At 45.2% G+C, this 16501-nt stretch overlaps 1 protein-coding gene across 1 annotated transcript in view; it reads left to right on the forward strand.

The window, feature by feature from the left end:
• The window catches only part of gucy2f (guanylate cyclase 2F, retinal), a 131353-nt gene that overhangs the window by 14281 nt on the left and 100571 nt on the right, over window positions 1-16501 (forward strand). The window contains exon 2 of the mRNA XM_078221470.1: window positions 12624-12925. Within this exon, the coding sequence (XP_078077596.1) occupies window positions 12624-12925 (302 nt within the window). The remainder of the gene's footprint in view (window positions 1-12623; window positions 12926-16501) is intronic.

Genomic DNA, 16501 nt, shown 5'->3' on the forward strand with positions numbered 1-16501 from the left:
TGTTATCTCTCCCCTCTCACCTTAAACCTATGCCCTCTAGTTTTAGACTCCCCTACTTTTGGGAAAAGATATTGACTATCAAGCTGATCTGTGCCCCTCATTATTTTATAGACCTCTATAAGATCACTCCTCAGCCTCCTACGCTCCAGAGAAAAAAGTCCCAGTCTATCCAGCCTCTCCTTATAACTCAATCCATCAAGTCCCGGTAGCATCCGAGTAAATCTTTTCTGCACCCTTTCTAGTTTAATAATAACCTTTCTATAATAGGGTGACCAGAACTGCACACAGTATTCCAAGTGTAGCCTTACCAGTACCTTGTACCGTTACAGCAAGACTTCTCTACTCTTATACTCCAACCCCCTTGAAATAAAGGCCAACATTCCATTCACTTTCCTGGTTACCTGCTGCTCGTGTGTGCTAGCTTTCTGTGTTTTGTGCTCAAGTGCCCCCAAGTCCCTTTGTATTGCAGCTTTCTGCAGTTTTTCTCCATTTAAATTATACTCATTTTTAAAATTCTCCCTTCCAACTTCACATTTTCCCACATTAGATTCCGTCTGCCAACTTTTTGCCCACTTACTTAACCTATCATTATCTTTGTAAACTGTTTGTATCCCTCTCGCAACTTGCCTTTCCACCTATTTTGGTGTCGTCTGCAAATTTGGCTACAGTCCATTTGCTTCCTTCCTCCGAGTCATTGATATATATTGTAAACAGCTGCGATCCCAGCACTGATCGCTGTGGAACTGCACTGGTTACTGGTGGCCAACCTGAAAAAGGAGCCCTCTGCATTATCACCGTTTCCTTAATAAGGTTAAGTCAGTGCGACAGGAAGTCTGAGACAGTGCAGAGGCACTCAATGTGTAACAAGTCCAATACCAGACTTACGCTATCCATGATACCCTCCGACTCGCGGATGGTCCACGGTGTCCCCAGTGCCTCTCCAGCTCTGAAACCTGGGCTTCCAGGAGCTGCGGCTGGAGACACTTCCTGCACACATACTGGCCCCAGGCACTGGAAATGCTCCTTGTATTCCCACATGGAGCAGGAGGAGCACACTGCGCTTTGAGCTTTTGATCCTTGCCCCACTTCACTTTTGAATCCTGAAGTCACCTCAGGAGCTCCAAACTCCAGCTGGGGCTCAGATTTCTCACTGCACCCTTGTGCTGTTTTCAATCTTCTGACAATCAGCTCTCTCCCTTGTAGCCTCTATTCCAGCTCTAGATGTTGCTGACTGTCTGTCCAAGTGTCCTCCTCTCACACTCACCTCTAGGTGATTCTGACTGTCTGTCCCGGTGTCCCAATGCCCTCCTCTCACAATTGCCCCGAGATGCTGCTGACTGTCAGTCTTGATGTCCCGGTGTCCTCCTCTCACACTCTCCTCTAGGTGTTACTGACTGTCTGTCCCAGTGTCCCAGTGTCGTCCCCTCACTTTCTCCTCCAGGTTCTGTTGACTGTCTTGGTGTCCCAGTATCCTCCCCTCTCACTTCCCTCAAGGTGCTGCTCGAGGACAGCAGTGAAGGAAGGAGAGGCTCACATGTCACCTTCTCAGAACAAGTAAGGTTAGACAATACTGTCCACATCCTGAGGATGAAGTACAGATCAATATCTCACACTCATCCCAATGATGTTTTACAAAACGGCATGTGGAACTCAATCCCAAGTAAAAGATGTTCTTGGGATTATCAAGTGGAGATGCCGGCGTTGGACTGGGATAAGCACAGTAAGAAGTCTCACAAGACCAGGTTAAAGTCCAACAGGTTTATTTGGAATCACAAGCCGTTCCTTCATCAATGAAGGGGCAGCACTCCTAAAGCTCAGGATTCCAAATAAATCTGTTGGACTTTAACATGGTGTTGTGAAACTTCTTACTTGGAGAGATGGACACAGTTACATTTTCTGCAGACGTCCAAGCCCTCCAGCCTTCAGTATTTATCCTCTCATTAAGGTAGATTAGATTGGGGGAGATCAATCCTGTCATTTTACCATTGGACTTTTCCCACTACTCACCTGAACAAGACTTTAGTTTACAATCTCACCTGAAGCTTGGTGCCTCTGGCAATGCTGAACTCTGTCTCTGCTACATTGGAGCATCAGGCCTCGGTCGTGTGATTCGTTTCTGAATGGCGTTCCAAAACATGACCATGGAAGCAAAAAATCAGAGTGCTACTAACTGAGCCAAGCTGACCTTTACACCAAAGGATCTTCTTGCCGTTCAGTCCTTAGTTTAGACGTACTCGCTGACTCCTGTCTCCTCATTGAACCTAAAATACAGGGCCATTCAAGGTAGCCTTTTGGACAGATTCAGAGCAGCCTCTGAAAAGTGAGAGAGCCAGTTAGACACAAGAGTAACAAATTGGTCAGAACTTAATTTCACTTCAATCACCAGGATTAGCAGTGATCACTCCCCTGCAATTTCCCAGCAGCCCTGTAAATCTTCAGATACTTATCCGACTGAAGACCCTCGTGTGTGGCCTCCACCACACTCTCAGACAGTACATTCCAGATCCTAACCACTCACTGTGTGAATCTGTCTCCGCCACACTCTCAAACATTACATTCCAGATCCTAACCACTCACTGTGTGAATCTGTCTCCACCACACTCTCAGACAGTACATTCCAGATCCTAACCACTCACTGTGTGAATCTGTCTCCGCCACACTCTCAGACAGTACATTCCAGATCCTAACCACTCACTGTGTGAATCTGTCTCCACCACACTCCCAAACATTACATTCCAGATCCTAACCACTCACTGTGTGAATCTGTCTCCACCACACTCTCAGACAGTGCATTCCAGATCCTAACCACTCACTGTGTGAATCTGTCTCCACCACACTCTCAAACATTACATTCCAGATCCTAACCACTCACTGTGTGAATCTGTCTCCACCACACTCTCAGACAGTGCATTCCAGATCCTAACCACTCACTGTGTGAATCTGTCTCCACCACACTCTCAGACAGTGCATTCCAGATCCTAACCACTCACTGTGTGAATCTGTCTCCACCACACTCTCAAACATTACATTCCAGATCCTAACCACTCGCTGTGTGAATCTGTCTCCACCACACTCTCAGACAGTACATTACAGATCCTAACCACTCGCTGTGTGAATCTGTCTCCACCACACTCTCAGACAGTACATTCCAGATCCTAACCACTCACTGTGTGAATCTGTCTCCACCACACTCTCAGACAGTACATTCCAGATCCTAACCACTCGCTGTGTGAATCTGTCTCCACCACACTCTCAGACAGTACATTCCAGATCCTAACCACTCACTGTGTGAATCTGTCTCCACCACACTCTCAGACAGTACATTCCAGATCCTAACCACTCACTGTGTGAATCTGTCTCCACCACACTCTCAGACAGTGCATTCCAGATCCTAACCACTCACTGTGTGAATCTGTCTCCACCACACTCTCAGACAGTACATTCCAGATCCTAATCACTCAGTGTGTGAATCTGTCTCCACCACACTCTCAGACAGTGCATTCCAGATCCTAACCACTCACTGTGTGAATCTGTCTCCGCCACACTCTCAGACAGTGTATTCCAGATCCTAACCACTCACTGTGTGAATCTGTCTCCACCACACTCTCAGACAGTACATTCCAGATCCGAACCACTCGCTGTGTGAATCTGTCTCCGCCACACTCTCAGACAGTGCATTCCAGATCCTAACCACTCACTGTGTGAATCTGTCTCCGCCACACTCTCAGACAGTGCATTCCAGATCCTAACCACTCACTGTGTGAATCTGTCTCCACCACACTCTCAGACAGTACATTCCAGATCCGAACCACTCGCTGTGTGAGTCTGTCTCCACCACACTCTCAGACAGTGCATTCCAGATCCTAACCACTCGCTGTGTGAATCTGTCTCCGCCACACTCTCAGACAGTACATTCCAGATCCGAACCACTCGCTGTGTGAATCTGTCTCCACCACACTCTCAGACAGTACATTCCAGATCCTAACCACTCGCTGTGTGAATCTGTCTCCACCACACTCTCAGACAGTACATTCCAGATCCTAACCACTCACTGTGTGAATCTGTCTCCACCACACTCTCAGACAGTGCATTCCAGATCCTACCTACTTGCTGCACAACCAAGTTTTTCCTCATCTTACCATTGTTGCTAATGCATTATTCAAAATTTTGGACAGAATCATAGAATCGTAGATTCATACAGCACAGAAAAGGCCATTCAGCCCATCGAATCTACACCTACAATAACTACCACCAAAGCTGCACTAATCCTATTTTCCTGCACTTGTCCCATATCCTTGAATGTTAGGATATTTCAAGAGCTCATCCAAATACCTTGTAAAGGTTGTAAATTTCTGGCCTCCACTACCTTGATGTGGAGATGCCGGCGTTGGACTGGGGTAAACACAGTAAGAAGTCTAACAACACCAGGTTAAAGTCCAACAGGTTTACTTGGTAGCAAAAGCCACTTTTACTACCAAATACTCCACTACCTTCCCAGGCAGTGCATTCCAGATTCCCATTACCCTCTGAGTGTTTTCTTTTTCTCAAATCCCCTCTGAATCTCCTGCTAAATCCCATCCTAAAATTATGTTCCCTAATGATTGACCTCTCAACAAGGGGAACACCTGCTCCCTGTTCTCCCCCTTCAAACCCCTCGTAATCTTATGCACATCATCATGTCTCTCCTCAGCCTTCTCTGTTCTAAAGAAAACAATCCCAAACTTATCCAGTCTCTCCTTATAGCTCAAATGCTCCATCTCAGGCAACATCCTGGTGAATGTGCTCTGTACCCCTTCCCATAGTGAGGTGAAGCGACATGTTCAAAGGAAATGCCTAAAAACCCCAATCTTTTTTAATGCCCCGATGATATTTCTCTAGAGTCGTACACAGCAGTGTCCTGGAGACTGAGGTTAAATTCCTGGAGATTCCATGCCAATCCTGGAGGGTTGGCAACTCTGTTTTCAGAAGCCATTTCAAATGGGGCCATGTGAAAGGTTAGGATCCATGGAGCTATGGGTAATATATTAGCCTGGATTAAGGGTTAGATGATAGGAAGGTGGAACTCAACACATCCAGATCAGCAATGATCTTATTGAAAGGCGGAGAAGGCTCGAGGGGCCAAATGGCTCATATTTCACATGTACATATGAAGGAAAGGAAACAGGGAGTAGGGAATAGGTCATATTGAGGTTGGCAGGTTGTAACCCGTGGAGTGCCAGAAGAATTAATGCTTGGGATATAGTCAATATCAATGACTTTGATGAGAGGATTGAGAGTAATTTATCCAAATTTGCTCATGGCCCAAAGCTAGGTGGGAAAGTAAATCATAGAATCCCTACAGTGCAAAAGGAGGCCATTCAGCCCATCAAGTCTGCACTGACAACAATCCCACCCAGGCCCTATCCCCGTAACCCCACATATTTATCCCGCTAATCCCTCTAACCTATGCATCGCGGGACACTAAGGGGCAATTTAGCATGGCCAATGCACCTAACCTGCACATCCTTGCTAGTGTTGTGTATTGATGGTATTTCTAGTATTTGCTCACTAGCAGCCTTACCGCAGAACTGCGGCACTTTGAGGGAGCGGTCACGTGAAAGTTGTGAAGGAGGTGATTCTAATCGGAGCTTTTGGATGAGATGTGAAATCCAGGTCCATTTTCCCTCTCAGTTGGTCATTAAAGATTTTATACACTATTTGGAAGAAGAGTAGGGGAGCTCTTCCCAGGTTCGTGGTAAATATTTATCACTCCATCAATATAGAATCATAGAATCCCAACAGTGCAGAAGTAGGCCATTCGGCCCATCATGTCTGCACTGACAACAATTCCACCCAGGCCCTATCCCCACATATTTACCCCGCTAATCCCTCTAGCCTACGCAGCGTGGGACACTAAGGGGCAATTTAGCCTGGCCAATCAACCTAATCTGCACATCTTTGGATATGCAGAAGATGCAAAGCGAAATATAGAGACAGGTTACATTAGTGGGCAAGAAATTGGCAGAGACTGCATCACTTTTGGGAAATGTGAAATTAGGTAAATGGAAAAACAGAACTTTTTAAAAAGTACTGGTAAAGCCTTAAGGATTTGGGACTCCTATGCATGATCACAGAAAGCTAGCGAACAGACACAGCAAGCTATTAGAAAGGCAAATGGTATGTTAGCCTTTATTGTAATGGTGCTAGCAAGACATGATCTATCCCTAATAAAACCATGCTGACTAACCCTGATCAATTCGTGCCTTTCGAAGTAACAGTTTATCCTGTCTCTCAAAATTGTTTCCAATAAATTGCCCACCACTGAAATCAGACTAACCGGTCCGTAGATTCCTGGCCAATCCCTCACACCCTTTGTAAATAACGGTACATCATTCATAGAGTCCAAGAGGTTTACAGCATGGAAACAGGCCATTCGGCCCAACTTGTCCATGCCGGCCTTTTTTTAACCCCTAAGCTAATCCCAATTGCTGTGTTTGGCCCACATCCCTCTCTACCCATCTTACCCATGTAACTGTCTAAATGCTTTTTAAAAGACAAAATTGGACCCGCCTCTAGTATTACCTCTGGCAGCTCCTCTGGTACCTCACCTGAATCTAGTGAGGATTGGAAAATAATCCAAAGGATATCGAAGGACATGTGGATAGGGTGGGAAAGCAGAGTTGTTGGAGCAGATTAGTTGAGATTTTATTGAAAGGTGGAAGATGCTCATGGGCCTTCTATCCTACTCCTGCTCTCGCTTTTATCTAGTTTACACTGTGAATTCATGAAAATCAATAATGCACATATAGACGGCTCTGGCGGAGTATCAGGTTTGATTTCATTTGATTTATGATTGTCACATATATTAGTATACAGTGGAAAGTATTGTTTGTTGCACACTGTACAGACAAAGCATACCATTCATAGAGAAGGAAAGGAGAGGGTGCGGAATGTAGTGTTACAGTCATAGCTAGGGTGTAGAGAAAGATCAACTTAATGCAAGATAAGTCCAGTCAAAAGTTGGACAGCAGCAGGGAAGAAGCTGTTCTTGAGTCGGTTGGTACGTGACCTCAGACTTTTGTATCTTTTTCCCGACGGAAGAAGGTGGAAGAGAGAATATCCGGGGTGCGTGGGGTCCTTAATTATGCTGGCTGCTTTGACGAGGCTGCGGGAAGTGTAGACAAAGTCAATGGATGGGAGGCTGGTTTGCGTGATGGACTGGGCTTCATTCATGACCTTTTGTAGTTTCTTGCGGTCTTGGGCAGAGCAGGAGCCATACCAAGCTGTGATACAACCAGAAAGAATGCTTTCTATGGTGCATCTGTAAAAGTCGGTGAGAGAGTCGTAGCGGACATGCCAAATTTCCTTAGTCTTCTGAGAAAGTAGAGGCGTTGGTGGGCTTTCTTAACTATAGTATTAGCATGGGGGGACAGCGTCCATTAAAGGAGCACAGTTGATTCGCTATGTGGTCTTTCATTGCCCAACCTTCTTTACATTTTTACAAATATAGAAACATTTTTAAAAATCAGCACAGAAGGAGGCCATTCAGCCCAATTTGTCTGTGCTGCCTGAGAAAGAACGATTAAGCCTGCTCCCACTTTCCATTGCTTGGACTGTAGCCCTATAGGCTACGGCACTTCAAGTGCATATCCAAGTATTTTTTATTTGTTAGAAAAGGTTTTGCCACCCTTTCAGATAGTGAGTTCCAGACCCCGATCATCCACCGGATGATAGAGTTACTCATCAACCCCACACACCCACCACCCTCTCTCTGATCTTACTGTCAATTACTTTGATTCTATATCGCCCATTAACCTCTTTGTTCAAGAGTAAAATGTCCTTCCTATGCACACTCTCATGGCTCTTCATAATCTTAAACACGTCAATCAAATAGCCCCACAACCTTCTCTATTCCATGGAAAGCAGTCCCGGCCGATCTAAATAAATAAAGGCAAATTACTGCGTGTGCTGGAATCTGAAACAAAAACAGAAAATGCAGGAAAATCTCAGCGGGTCTGACAGCATCTGTGGAGAGAGAATAGAGCCAGTATTTTGAGTCTGGATGACCCTTCGTCAGGGCATCTTCAAAGCATCCTGATTCAAAACACTGGCTCTATTCTCTCTCCACAGATGCTGTCAGACCTGCTGAGATTTCCCAGCCTATCCAGTCTTTTCTCAGAGCTAAAATTCTTCATCACTGGCAATATGCTCCTAAACCCCACTCTCATGTGGTCACATTGTTCCTATAATGGGGTGAGTGTTCTTTAAACATCAAGACTGCATGAAAGATAAAAGTGTGAAGCAGTTGTTTGTGCTGCTGGCAGCAAGGACACTGTGGTGAACCATCGTTTGTTCCCACTGTGGGATTGTTCTAATGTTGTTGTTGGGTTGTTCTAATGTTGTTGTTGGGCTAGGGTGGGATTGATACACCTGTGGTTGTAACTGTTGTGGCACATCCCAGTCGGGCTCCGCCTCCTGGGAGAGGTATAAGACCCCCTGTTCGGGCGGGACCTCTTCAGTCTGGGATAGTGTGTTGAAGTTCTGATAGTTCCATTGTTAGTTAATAAAAGCCTTCTTTTACCGAAGCTTTGTGCCTCGTGTCCAATTGATGCGCATCAGACACAATCACTAATTATTTCCTGCTTGGTTTTATATTCTCCAACGTGGTTTTTTTCAGAGGTTTTTTTCCTCTGAGCACTTTAATTATGGTGGGAACAGCTTTAAGAAACAGCTTTTAAAATGACCATGTTGCAATTACCTTATGCAACATTTCAATCAAGGATTTGTCTCATGCGCAAGGCCACATTGGCTTACCTGATCATCTCAATGTAATATTTGATTTGATTGATTATTGTCACATGTATTAATATACAGTGACAGTATTGTTTCTTGCGCAGTATACAGATAGCCCCTTTAAGAGTGCTGGTTGGTAAAGTTTGACATGTTCTCACCCTGCCTCCCAACAATTCTCCTTCTTCTGAACATTTGATTTGATTTATTATTGTCACATGTATTAACATACAGTGAAAAGTATTGTTTCTTGCGCGCTATACAGACAGAACATACCTTTCATAGAGAAGGAAAGGAGAGAGTGCAGAATGTAGTGTTACAGTCATAGCTAGGGTGTAGAGAAAGATCAACTTAATGCGAGGTAGGTCCATTCAAAAGTCTGACAGCAGCAGGGAACAAGCTGTTCTTGAGTCGGTTGGTACGTGATCTCAGACTTTTGTATCTTTTTCCCGAAGGAAGAAGGTGGAAGAGAGAATGTCCGGGGTGCGTGGGGTCCTTAATTATGCTGGCTGCTTTGTTGAGGCAGCGGGAAGTGTAGACAGAGTCTATGGATGGGAGGCTGGTTTGCGTGATGGGCTACATTCATGACCTTTTGTAGTTTCTTGCGGTCTTGGGCAGAGCAGGAGCCATACCAAGCTGTGATACAACCAGAAAGAATGCTTTCAATGGTGCATCTGTAAAAGTTGGCGAGAATTGTAGCTGACATGCCAAATTTCCTTAGTCTTCTGAGAAAGTAGAGGCGTTGGTGGGCTTTCTTAACTATAGTGTCGGCATGGGGAGAGCAGGACAGGTTGTTGGTGATCTGGACACCTAAAAACCTGAAGCTCCCGACTCTTTCTACTTCATCCCCATTGATGTAGACAGGGGCATGTTCTCCTTTATGCTTCCTGAAGTCGATGAGAATCTCCTTTGTTTTGTTGACATTAAGAGAGAGATTATTATTGCCGCACCTCGCTGAAGTGCAGTGTTCAGTTAAACCAGGCGACAGCAAATCTCTCTTCTTGAAACGAACAACTGAAAAATGTGTGAAAGCCGCATATTGAAGTTTCAATGGTATAAATGTAAAATGAAGTGTCCTCTTATTTTATTCACTAATGGCTGATCACACTTGACATGGCTATGTTTATACATGAATCATGCTTCTATGAGCAAACTAAACATTTTTAAAAAATGATTTATTCTTGCGATTCTGGGTGACACTGACTTGCCCCACATTTTCTTCAAAGTTTAAAGTTTTAATGTTTATTTTTTAGCCACAAATAAGGCTTACATTAACACTGCAATGAAGTTACTGTGAAATTCCCCTAGTCGCCACACTACAGCGCCTGTTCGGGTCAATGCACCCTAACCAGCACGTCTTTCAGACTGTGGGAGGAAACCTGAGCACCCGGAGGAAACCCACGCAGACACGAAGAGAATTTGCAGACTCCATACAGACAGTGACCTGAGCCGAGAATCGAACCCGGGTCCCTGGCGCCGTGAGGCAGCAGTGCCAACCAGTGTGCCGTCCCCTGTGGGCATTAAGAGTCAACCATGTAGCATGGTACCAGAGCTCGGTGGTAAGTTCCCTTCCCTTAGGATGTTGGTGCTTGCGTTGCCATAGCAAGCAGCAGAAAGAAAGGTGCTATAAATCCAAATCTTTCACATCCACCCGATGTCCCGAAGGACTTTATAGCTGATGGTGGCATGATGGCACTGTGGTTAGCACTGCTGCCTCACAGGACCGGGGACCCAGGTTTGGTGGAGTTTGCACATTCTCCCCGTGTCTGCGTGGGTTTCCTCCGGGTGCCCTGGTTTCCTCCCACACTCCAAAGATGTGCAGGTTAGATGGTTTGGCCATGCTAAATTACCCCTTACTGTCAAAGGGTCTAGCTAGGGTAAATGCATGGGGTTATGGGATAGGGCCTGCGTGGGATTGTGGTTGGTGCAGACTCAATGGGCCAAATGGCCTCCTTCTGCACTGTAGGATTTTATGATTCTATGAATCCAGTGCAGCAAATGTCTACTATGCTCCAGTACCTCATCCAAGTGGTAGCCTAAACAATGAGGCTGTTCTACAGAGGTGAGAGAGTGAGAAGAGTTAATCGCACTTCATCCCGGCCTCACCTGGGCACAAAGAAGCCCATCCAACAACAAGGGTTATGGGAAAGGGGTCATTGTTGGACATGAGCCAGGTTTCACCCCTTCTCTAGCTAGGAATGTTGAGGTCAATGCTTACTGCAGCTCCGATTGTGATTAGAATAGTCATCTCTTATGGTTCAGGTTAGAAACTCCAAAGAACTTTATAAAGACCGTCCGAACCATAAGTTTTGCATCTTGAATTTGGCTAGGATGAGCATGAAATGATTCACTTCAGGTATGATTCAAATAACCCACTAGGGAGCTTTTATCAAACAAAGTTTATTTAAGAATATAGTTAACATGTATAGAAAAAAATTAGGAATACCTTTTAACAATTACAAACAAAAAAGGAAAGAAAACAACCGCAATAATGTATTAACCCTTAATTGCATATTAAAACTGTTCCAACAAACCAAAACTTTTCATAGACAAAACCCTTTTCACAGACTTAACACAGCATAGATTAAAATCTCACTTGACTGGAATTGAGTCTTTTCGAAGCCTGCACTTTCTTTCCAGAAGGCAAAACATTGCCTTGAGATAGCCAGCAGAATTTCCAAATATAACAGGGACACAGAGAGAGAGAGAGAAACTTCAGCTTCTTTCTTGCTTGATGCCCCTGCTAAAATGCAACTGCAGCTCAGAACTGAAAACTGAAACCTTAAACTCACAGGGAAAAAAATCCTGTCCAAAAACTCATGACCGTCCTCCTAACAATGCAGGATCGTAAAACTGATCCCAGAGTAAATACAAACAACCCATTTAAACCACTTAAATAGCAATAACAGGACTCATCGTAGTCAGCCCGGCAACAATGACATCACTGAAGCTGTGAGCTGCAGAAATCATGTTTCTTTAAAAAAAACTTTTCTTAAAGAGACACTAACGTCACACAACACAGACCAAGAAATGAAACTGTGTCCCTCTTGCTTTGCAATAATGTCCATTAACACGTTACCCATTGAGGCATTGGGAACTGTTGCCCCTTTGAATGGTTTGATAGACATCTTTCTTCATTGATTCCTGTGATCTGGAAATGGACGTGGCTGGCAAGGGCAGCCCATCTTTAGACATCCTTAATAAAGTCGTGTTGAGCTGCCTTCTTGGACCATTGTAGTCCACTTGGCAAAGAGACTCCCACAGTGGGTGGCGCAGTGGCACAGTGGTTAGCACTGCTGCCTCACAGCTCCAGGGACCTGGTTTAATTCCTGTCTTGGGTCACTGTCTGTACTGAATCTGCACTTTCTCCCTGTGTCTGCGTGGGTTTCCTCTGGGTGCTCCGGTTTCTTTCCACAGTCCGAGAGACGTGCTGGCTAGATGAATTGGCCATGCTAAATTCTCCCTCAGTGTACCCGAACAGGTGCCGGAGTGTGGCGACTAAGGGATTTTCACAGTAACTTCATTGCAGTGTTAATATAAGCCTACTTGTGACACTAATAAACCAATAAATAGTGCTGTTGGGAGAGAGTTCCAGTGGCATTGAAGGAGCAGCCAATATCTGGGGGGGCGAGTTTGGAAGGTGATGGTGTTCCCAAGCAACCGTGGATCTTTGTTCTTCAAGATGGTAGATGTTCTTTGTTTTCAAAGTGCTAATGGGAAAGTCTGGGCCTCAATGAGGCAGTGCTGGGTGGAGTGAATGTCTTAGGTGGTGTATGGGCAATATATTTCTATTAATGTTTCTATTGATGCCTTGGTCTTGATAGATGCTGCTAATGTAGTTATTTATGTTGCAGTTATTATCATGTGCATGCACTCGGTCCTCATTGGAGGTGAGGAGCAGGCGGTCCTTCTGCTGAAAGCCCATGAGATGGGATTGACTGATGGAAGGTTTGTTTTTGTACCGTATGACACCTTACTCTACAGCCTTCCTCACAAGAATGCATCTTACTCTGTGCTGAGGAACAACAGCAAGCTGCGAGCAGCATACGACGCTGTGTTAACGATAACAATAGCATCAGAAGAGATGAACTTCTACGAGGCGATCAGAAAAGCTCAAGAGAATGGGGAAATAGCAACAATCCAGCAACCAGAGCAGGTACACCGGCTAAACCCAATGGTCAATTAGACCATAAGATCATAAGACCATAAGATATGGGAGCAGAATTAGGCCATTCGGCCCATCAGGCCTGCTCCGCCATTCGATCATGGCTGATATATTTCTCAATCCCATTCTCCCGCCTTTTCCCCATAACTGTTGATCCCCTTACCAATCAAGAACCTAATTGTTTCTAAGAAAGTTAACCAATATCTGATGACATAGTTCCAAATTAGGATACACAGTCTATCTATTGGCTGGGTTTGTTGGAACAGGCTCAGGAGGCCAGCGTTAGAGCAAGCAGGAATGAGAAACTTTCTCAGAATGTAACAGGGAAAGCCAGAAAAGCAATCATCACCATTACTACAACAGTTTTCAGCCACTGAATTCAATGGATTGAAGGTGTTACAATGATAGCTTTTAGATAGGCCAATTATAAAAGGGAGGTGGTGGATTAATGGTATTGTCATTGGACTAGTGATCCAGAGATCCAGGGTAATGCACTGGGGAACCGAGTTCGAATCCGACCACAGCAGGTGGTGAAATTTGAATTCAATAAAAATCTGGAATTAAAAGTCTACTGATGACCATGCAACCATTCTCGTAAAAACCCCATCTGGTACACTAACGTCCTTTAGGGAAGGAAATCTGCCGTCCTTACCTGGTCTGGCCTGCATGTGACTCCAGACCCACAGCGATGTGGTTGATTCTTAAAATGAAATAAGCCCCGGTCCAGCCACTGAAACCCACATCCCACAATGAATTTTAAAACAATCCTCCACAACTACCTGAATAATGCTTCTTCCCAACTCACCTCCAACAGACATCCATCTCTTCCACCTGGCCTCTCCAGCTCAGTTGCAGTGTGTTTTGCACTCAACTGTTTGCTTTCCATTTTCCTTTAAGGACCCAGACTAAGCCTTCTATAACTCTATACTCTATCCAATAATTTCCAGTAATAATATCCAGTAATTTTTACTTTTAAAAAATATGTAACAGGTTATTTCATTCTGGAAAAATTGGGATTGTTCTCCAATCATTCAATCATAGAATCCTTACAGTGCAGAAGGAGGCCATTCGGCACATTGAGTCTGTACCAACCACACCTACCCAGGCCCTATTCCCGTAACCCCACACATTTACCCTGCTCATCCCCCTGACACTAGGGTCAATTTAACATGGCCAATCAATCTCACCCACGCATCTTTGGACTGTGGGAGAAAACCAGAGCACCCGGAGGAAACCCACGCAGACACGAGGAGAAAGTGCAAACGCCACACAGACAGTCGCCCGAGGCCGGAATTGAACCTGGGTCCCTGGCGCTGTGAGGCAGCAGTGGTAAACACTGTGCAACTGTGCCGCCCCAATGTGTAGACAAAGTTGAGGGGACGTTTAATCAGGGTGTTCCAAATGGTGCAGGGCGGCACGGTGGCACAGTGGTCAGCACTGCTGCCTCACAGCACCAGGGACCTGGGTTCAATTCCGGCCTCGGGTTATTGTCTGTGTGGAGTTTGCACATTCTCCCCATGTCTGCGTGGGTTTCCGCCGGGTGCTCCGGTTTCCTCCCACAGTCCAAAGATGTGCGGGTTAGGTTGATTGGCTATGTTCAATTGCCCATTAGTGTCAGGGAGATTAGGAGGGTGAATATGTGGGGTTATCGGAATAGGAACCGGGTGGGATTGTTGTCGGTGCAGGCTTGATGGGCCAAAATGGCCTCCTTCTGCACTGTAGATTCCATGGTTCTATGATCCTGAAGGGTTCTGATAGAGGTAGGGAGCAGGTGATTGGCAGGAAGGACACAGATTTAAGATCACGATTCAGTGAGGAGATAAGGAGGAATCTTTGTAGGTGGAAAGCTGATCCGATCTGGAAGAACCTGCCTGATTGGGTGGACGGAGATTCAATAGTCACTTTCAGAAAGGAATTGGATAAATAATTGAAAAGGAAAAGAAATGACAGGACTCTGGGGAAAGAACAGAGGTAGTGGTAGGACTTAGTGGATAGCTCGTCCAGAGAACTGCCACAAGCACAATGGGCTGAATGGCCTCTGTCTGTGCTGTGAGGTTCCATCATTGTATTCAAGAGGCGGCTGGATATAGCACTTGGGGTGAATGAGATCAAAGGTTATGGGGAGAAAGCAGGATTAGGCTATTGAGTTGGATGATCAGCCATGATCGTGATGAATGGTGGAGCAGACTCGAAGGGCCGAATGGCCTCCTCCTGCTCCTATCTTCTATGTTTCTATGTTTCTATCATTCGGTGGGTTGGATTGCCAATCAGATGACGTGGTGGTAAATTCTTCAGAATTAATTTGGGTACCTGTGGGAAGCAGAACAGAGTTTGCCCCGACCTACTGGTTGACAGGTGACGACACAGCAGTGAAGATCCTTGCAGCTGAATGACCTGCTAACAATGTTTCAGATTATTGCATTGATTCTTGTGGTTAGAACTGAGAAAGCCTAACCCTGGTTGCGCTGAAAAGATGCTGGTGGATTGCCATCCTGACAGTCCATATCAGAGAGTATTCAAAGTTCACCAGGGATAATGGGGCTGGTGTTCTCTTCCCTGAAGGACACTAGTGGCCGAGTTAGGATTTTGGAACAACTCAGCAGTTTTCATGGCCACCAGTCCCCAGACTGACTAAATTGAATAATGTCACATATAGGCGGAGGCCATTCAGCCTTTTGAGCCTGTCCTTTTTTAAAAATTCATTCATGAGACATGGGCATCGCTGGCTGGGCCAACATTGATTGCCCATCCCTAGTTGCCCTTGAAACTGAGTGGCTTGCAAGGCCATTTAAAGTTAAAGTTTATTTATTAGGCACAAGTAAGACAGCAATGAAGTTACTGTGAAATTCCCCTCGTCGCCACAGTCCAGCACCTGTTCGGGTCAATGCACCTAACCAGAGGACAGTTTAAAGTCAACCACGTTGCTATGGGTCTGGAGTCACATGTAGGTCAGACCGAGTAAGGACGGCAGATTTCTTTCCCTAAAGGACATTAGTGAACCAGATGGGTTTTTCCGACATTTGTTTCATTATCACCAGTAGATTCTTAATTCCAGATTTTTTTTATTGAATTAAACTTCCACCATCTGCCCTGGGGGGATTCAAACCTGAGGCCTGGATAGAGTGGACGTGGAGAGGATGTTTCCACTAGTAGGAAAAACTAGAACCAGAGGGCACAACCTCAGACTAATGGGACGATCCTTTAAAACAGAGATGAGGAGGGATTTCTTCAGCCAGAGGGTGGTTGCAGAAGGCTGTGGATGTCAGGTCATTGGATGTCTTTAAGACAGAGATAGATAGGTTCTTGGTTAATAAGGGGATCAGGGGTTATGGGGAAAAGGCAGGAGAATGGGGATGGGAAAAATAGCAGCCATGATTGAATGGCGGAGCAGACTCGATGGGCCGAATGGTCTAATTTGGCTCCTATGTCTTATAGTCTTACGGTCCCCAGAACATTAGCTGAGTTTCTGGATTAATAGTCGAGTGCTAATACCATTAGGCCATCACCTCCCTTGGCATTTAATTAGACCAAGCTGGATCAGTATCTCAACTCCATTTTGCCTTGAGA

This window comes from Mustelus asterias, chromosome 10 (assembly GCF_964213995.1).
Source record: "Mustelus asterias chromosome 10, sMusAst1.hap1.1, whole genome shotgun sequence".
Taxonomy (NCBI): Eukaryota; Metazoa; Chordata; class Chondrichthyes; order Carcharhiniformes; family Triakidae; genus Mustelus; species Mustelus asterias.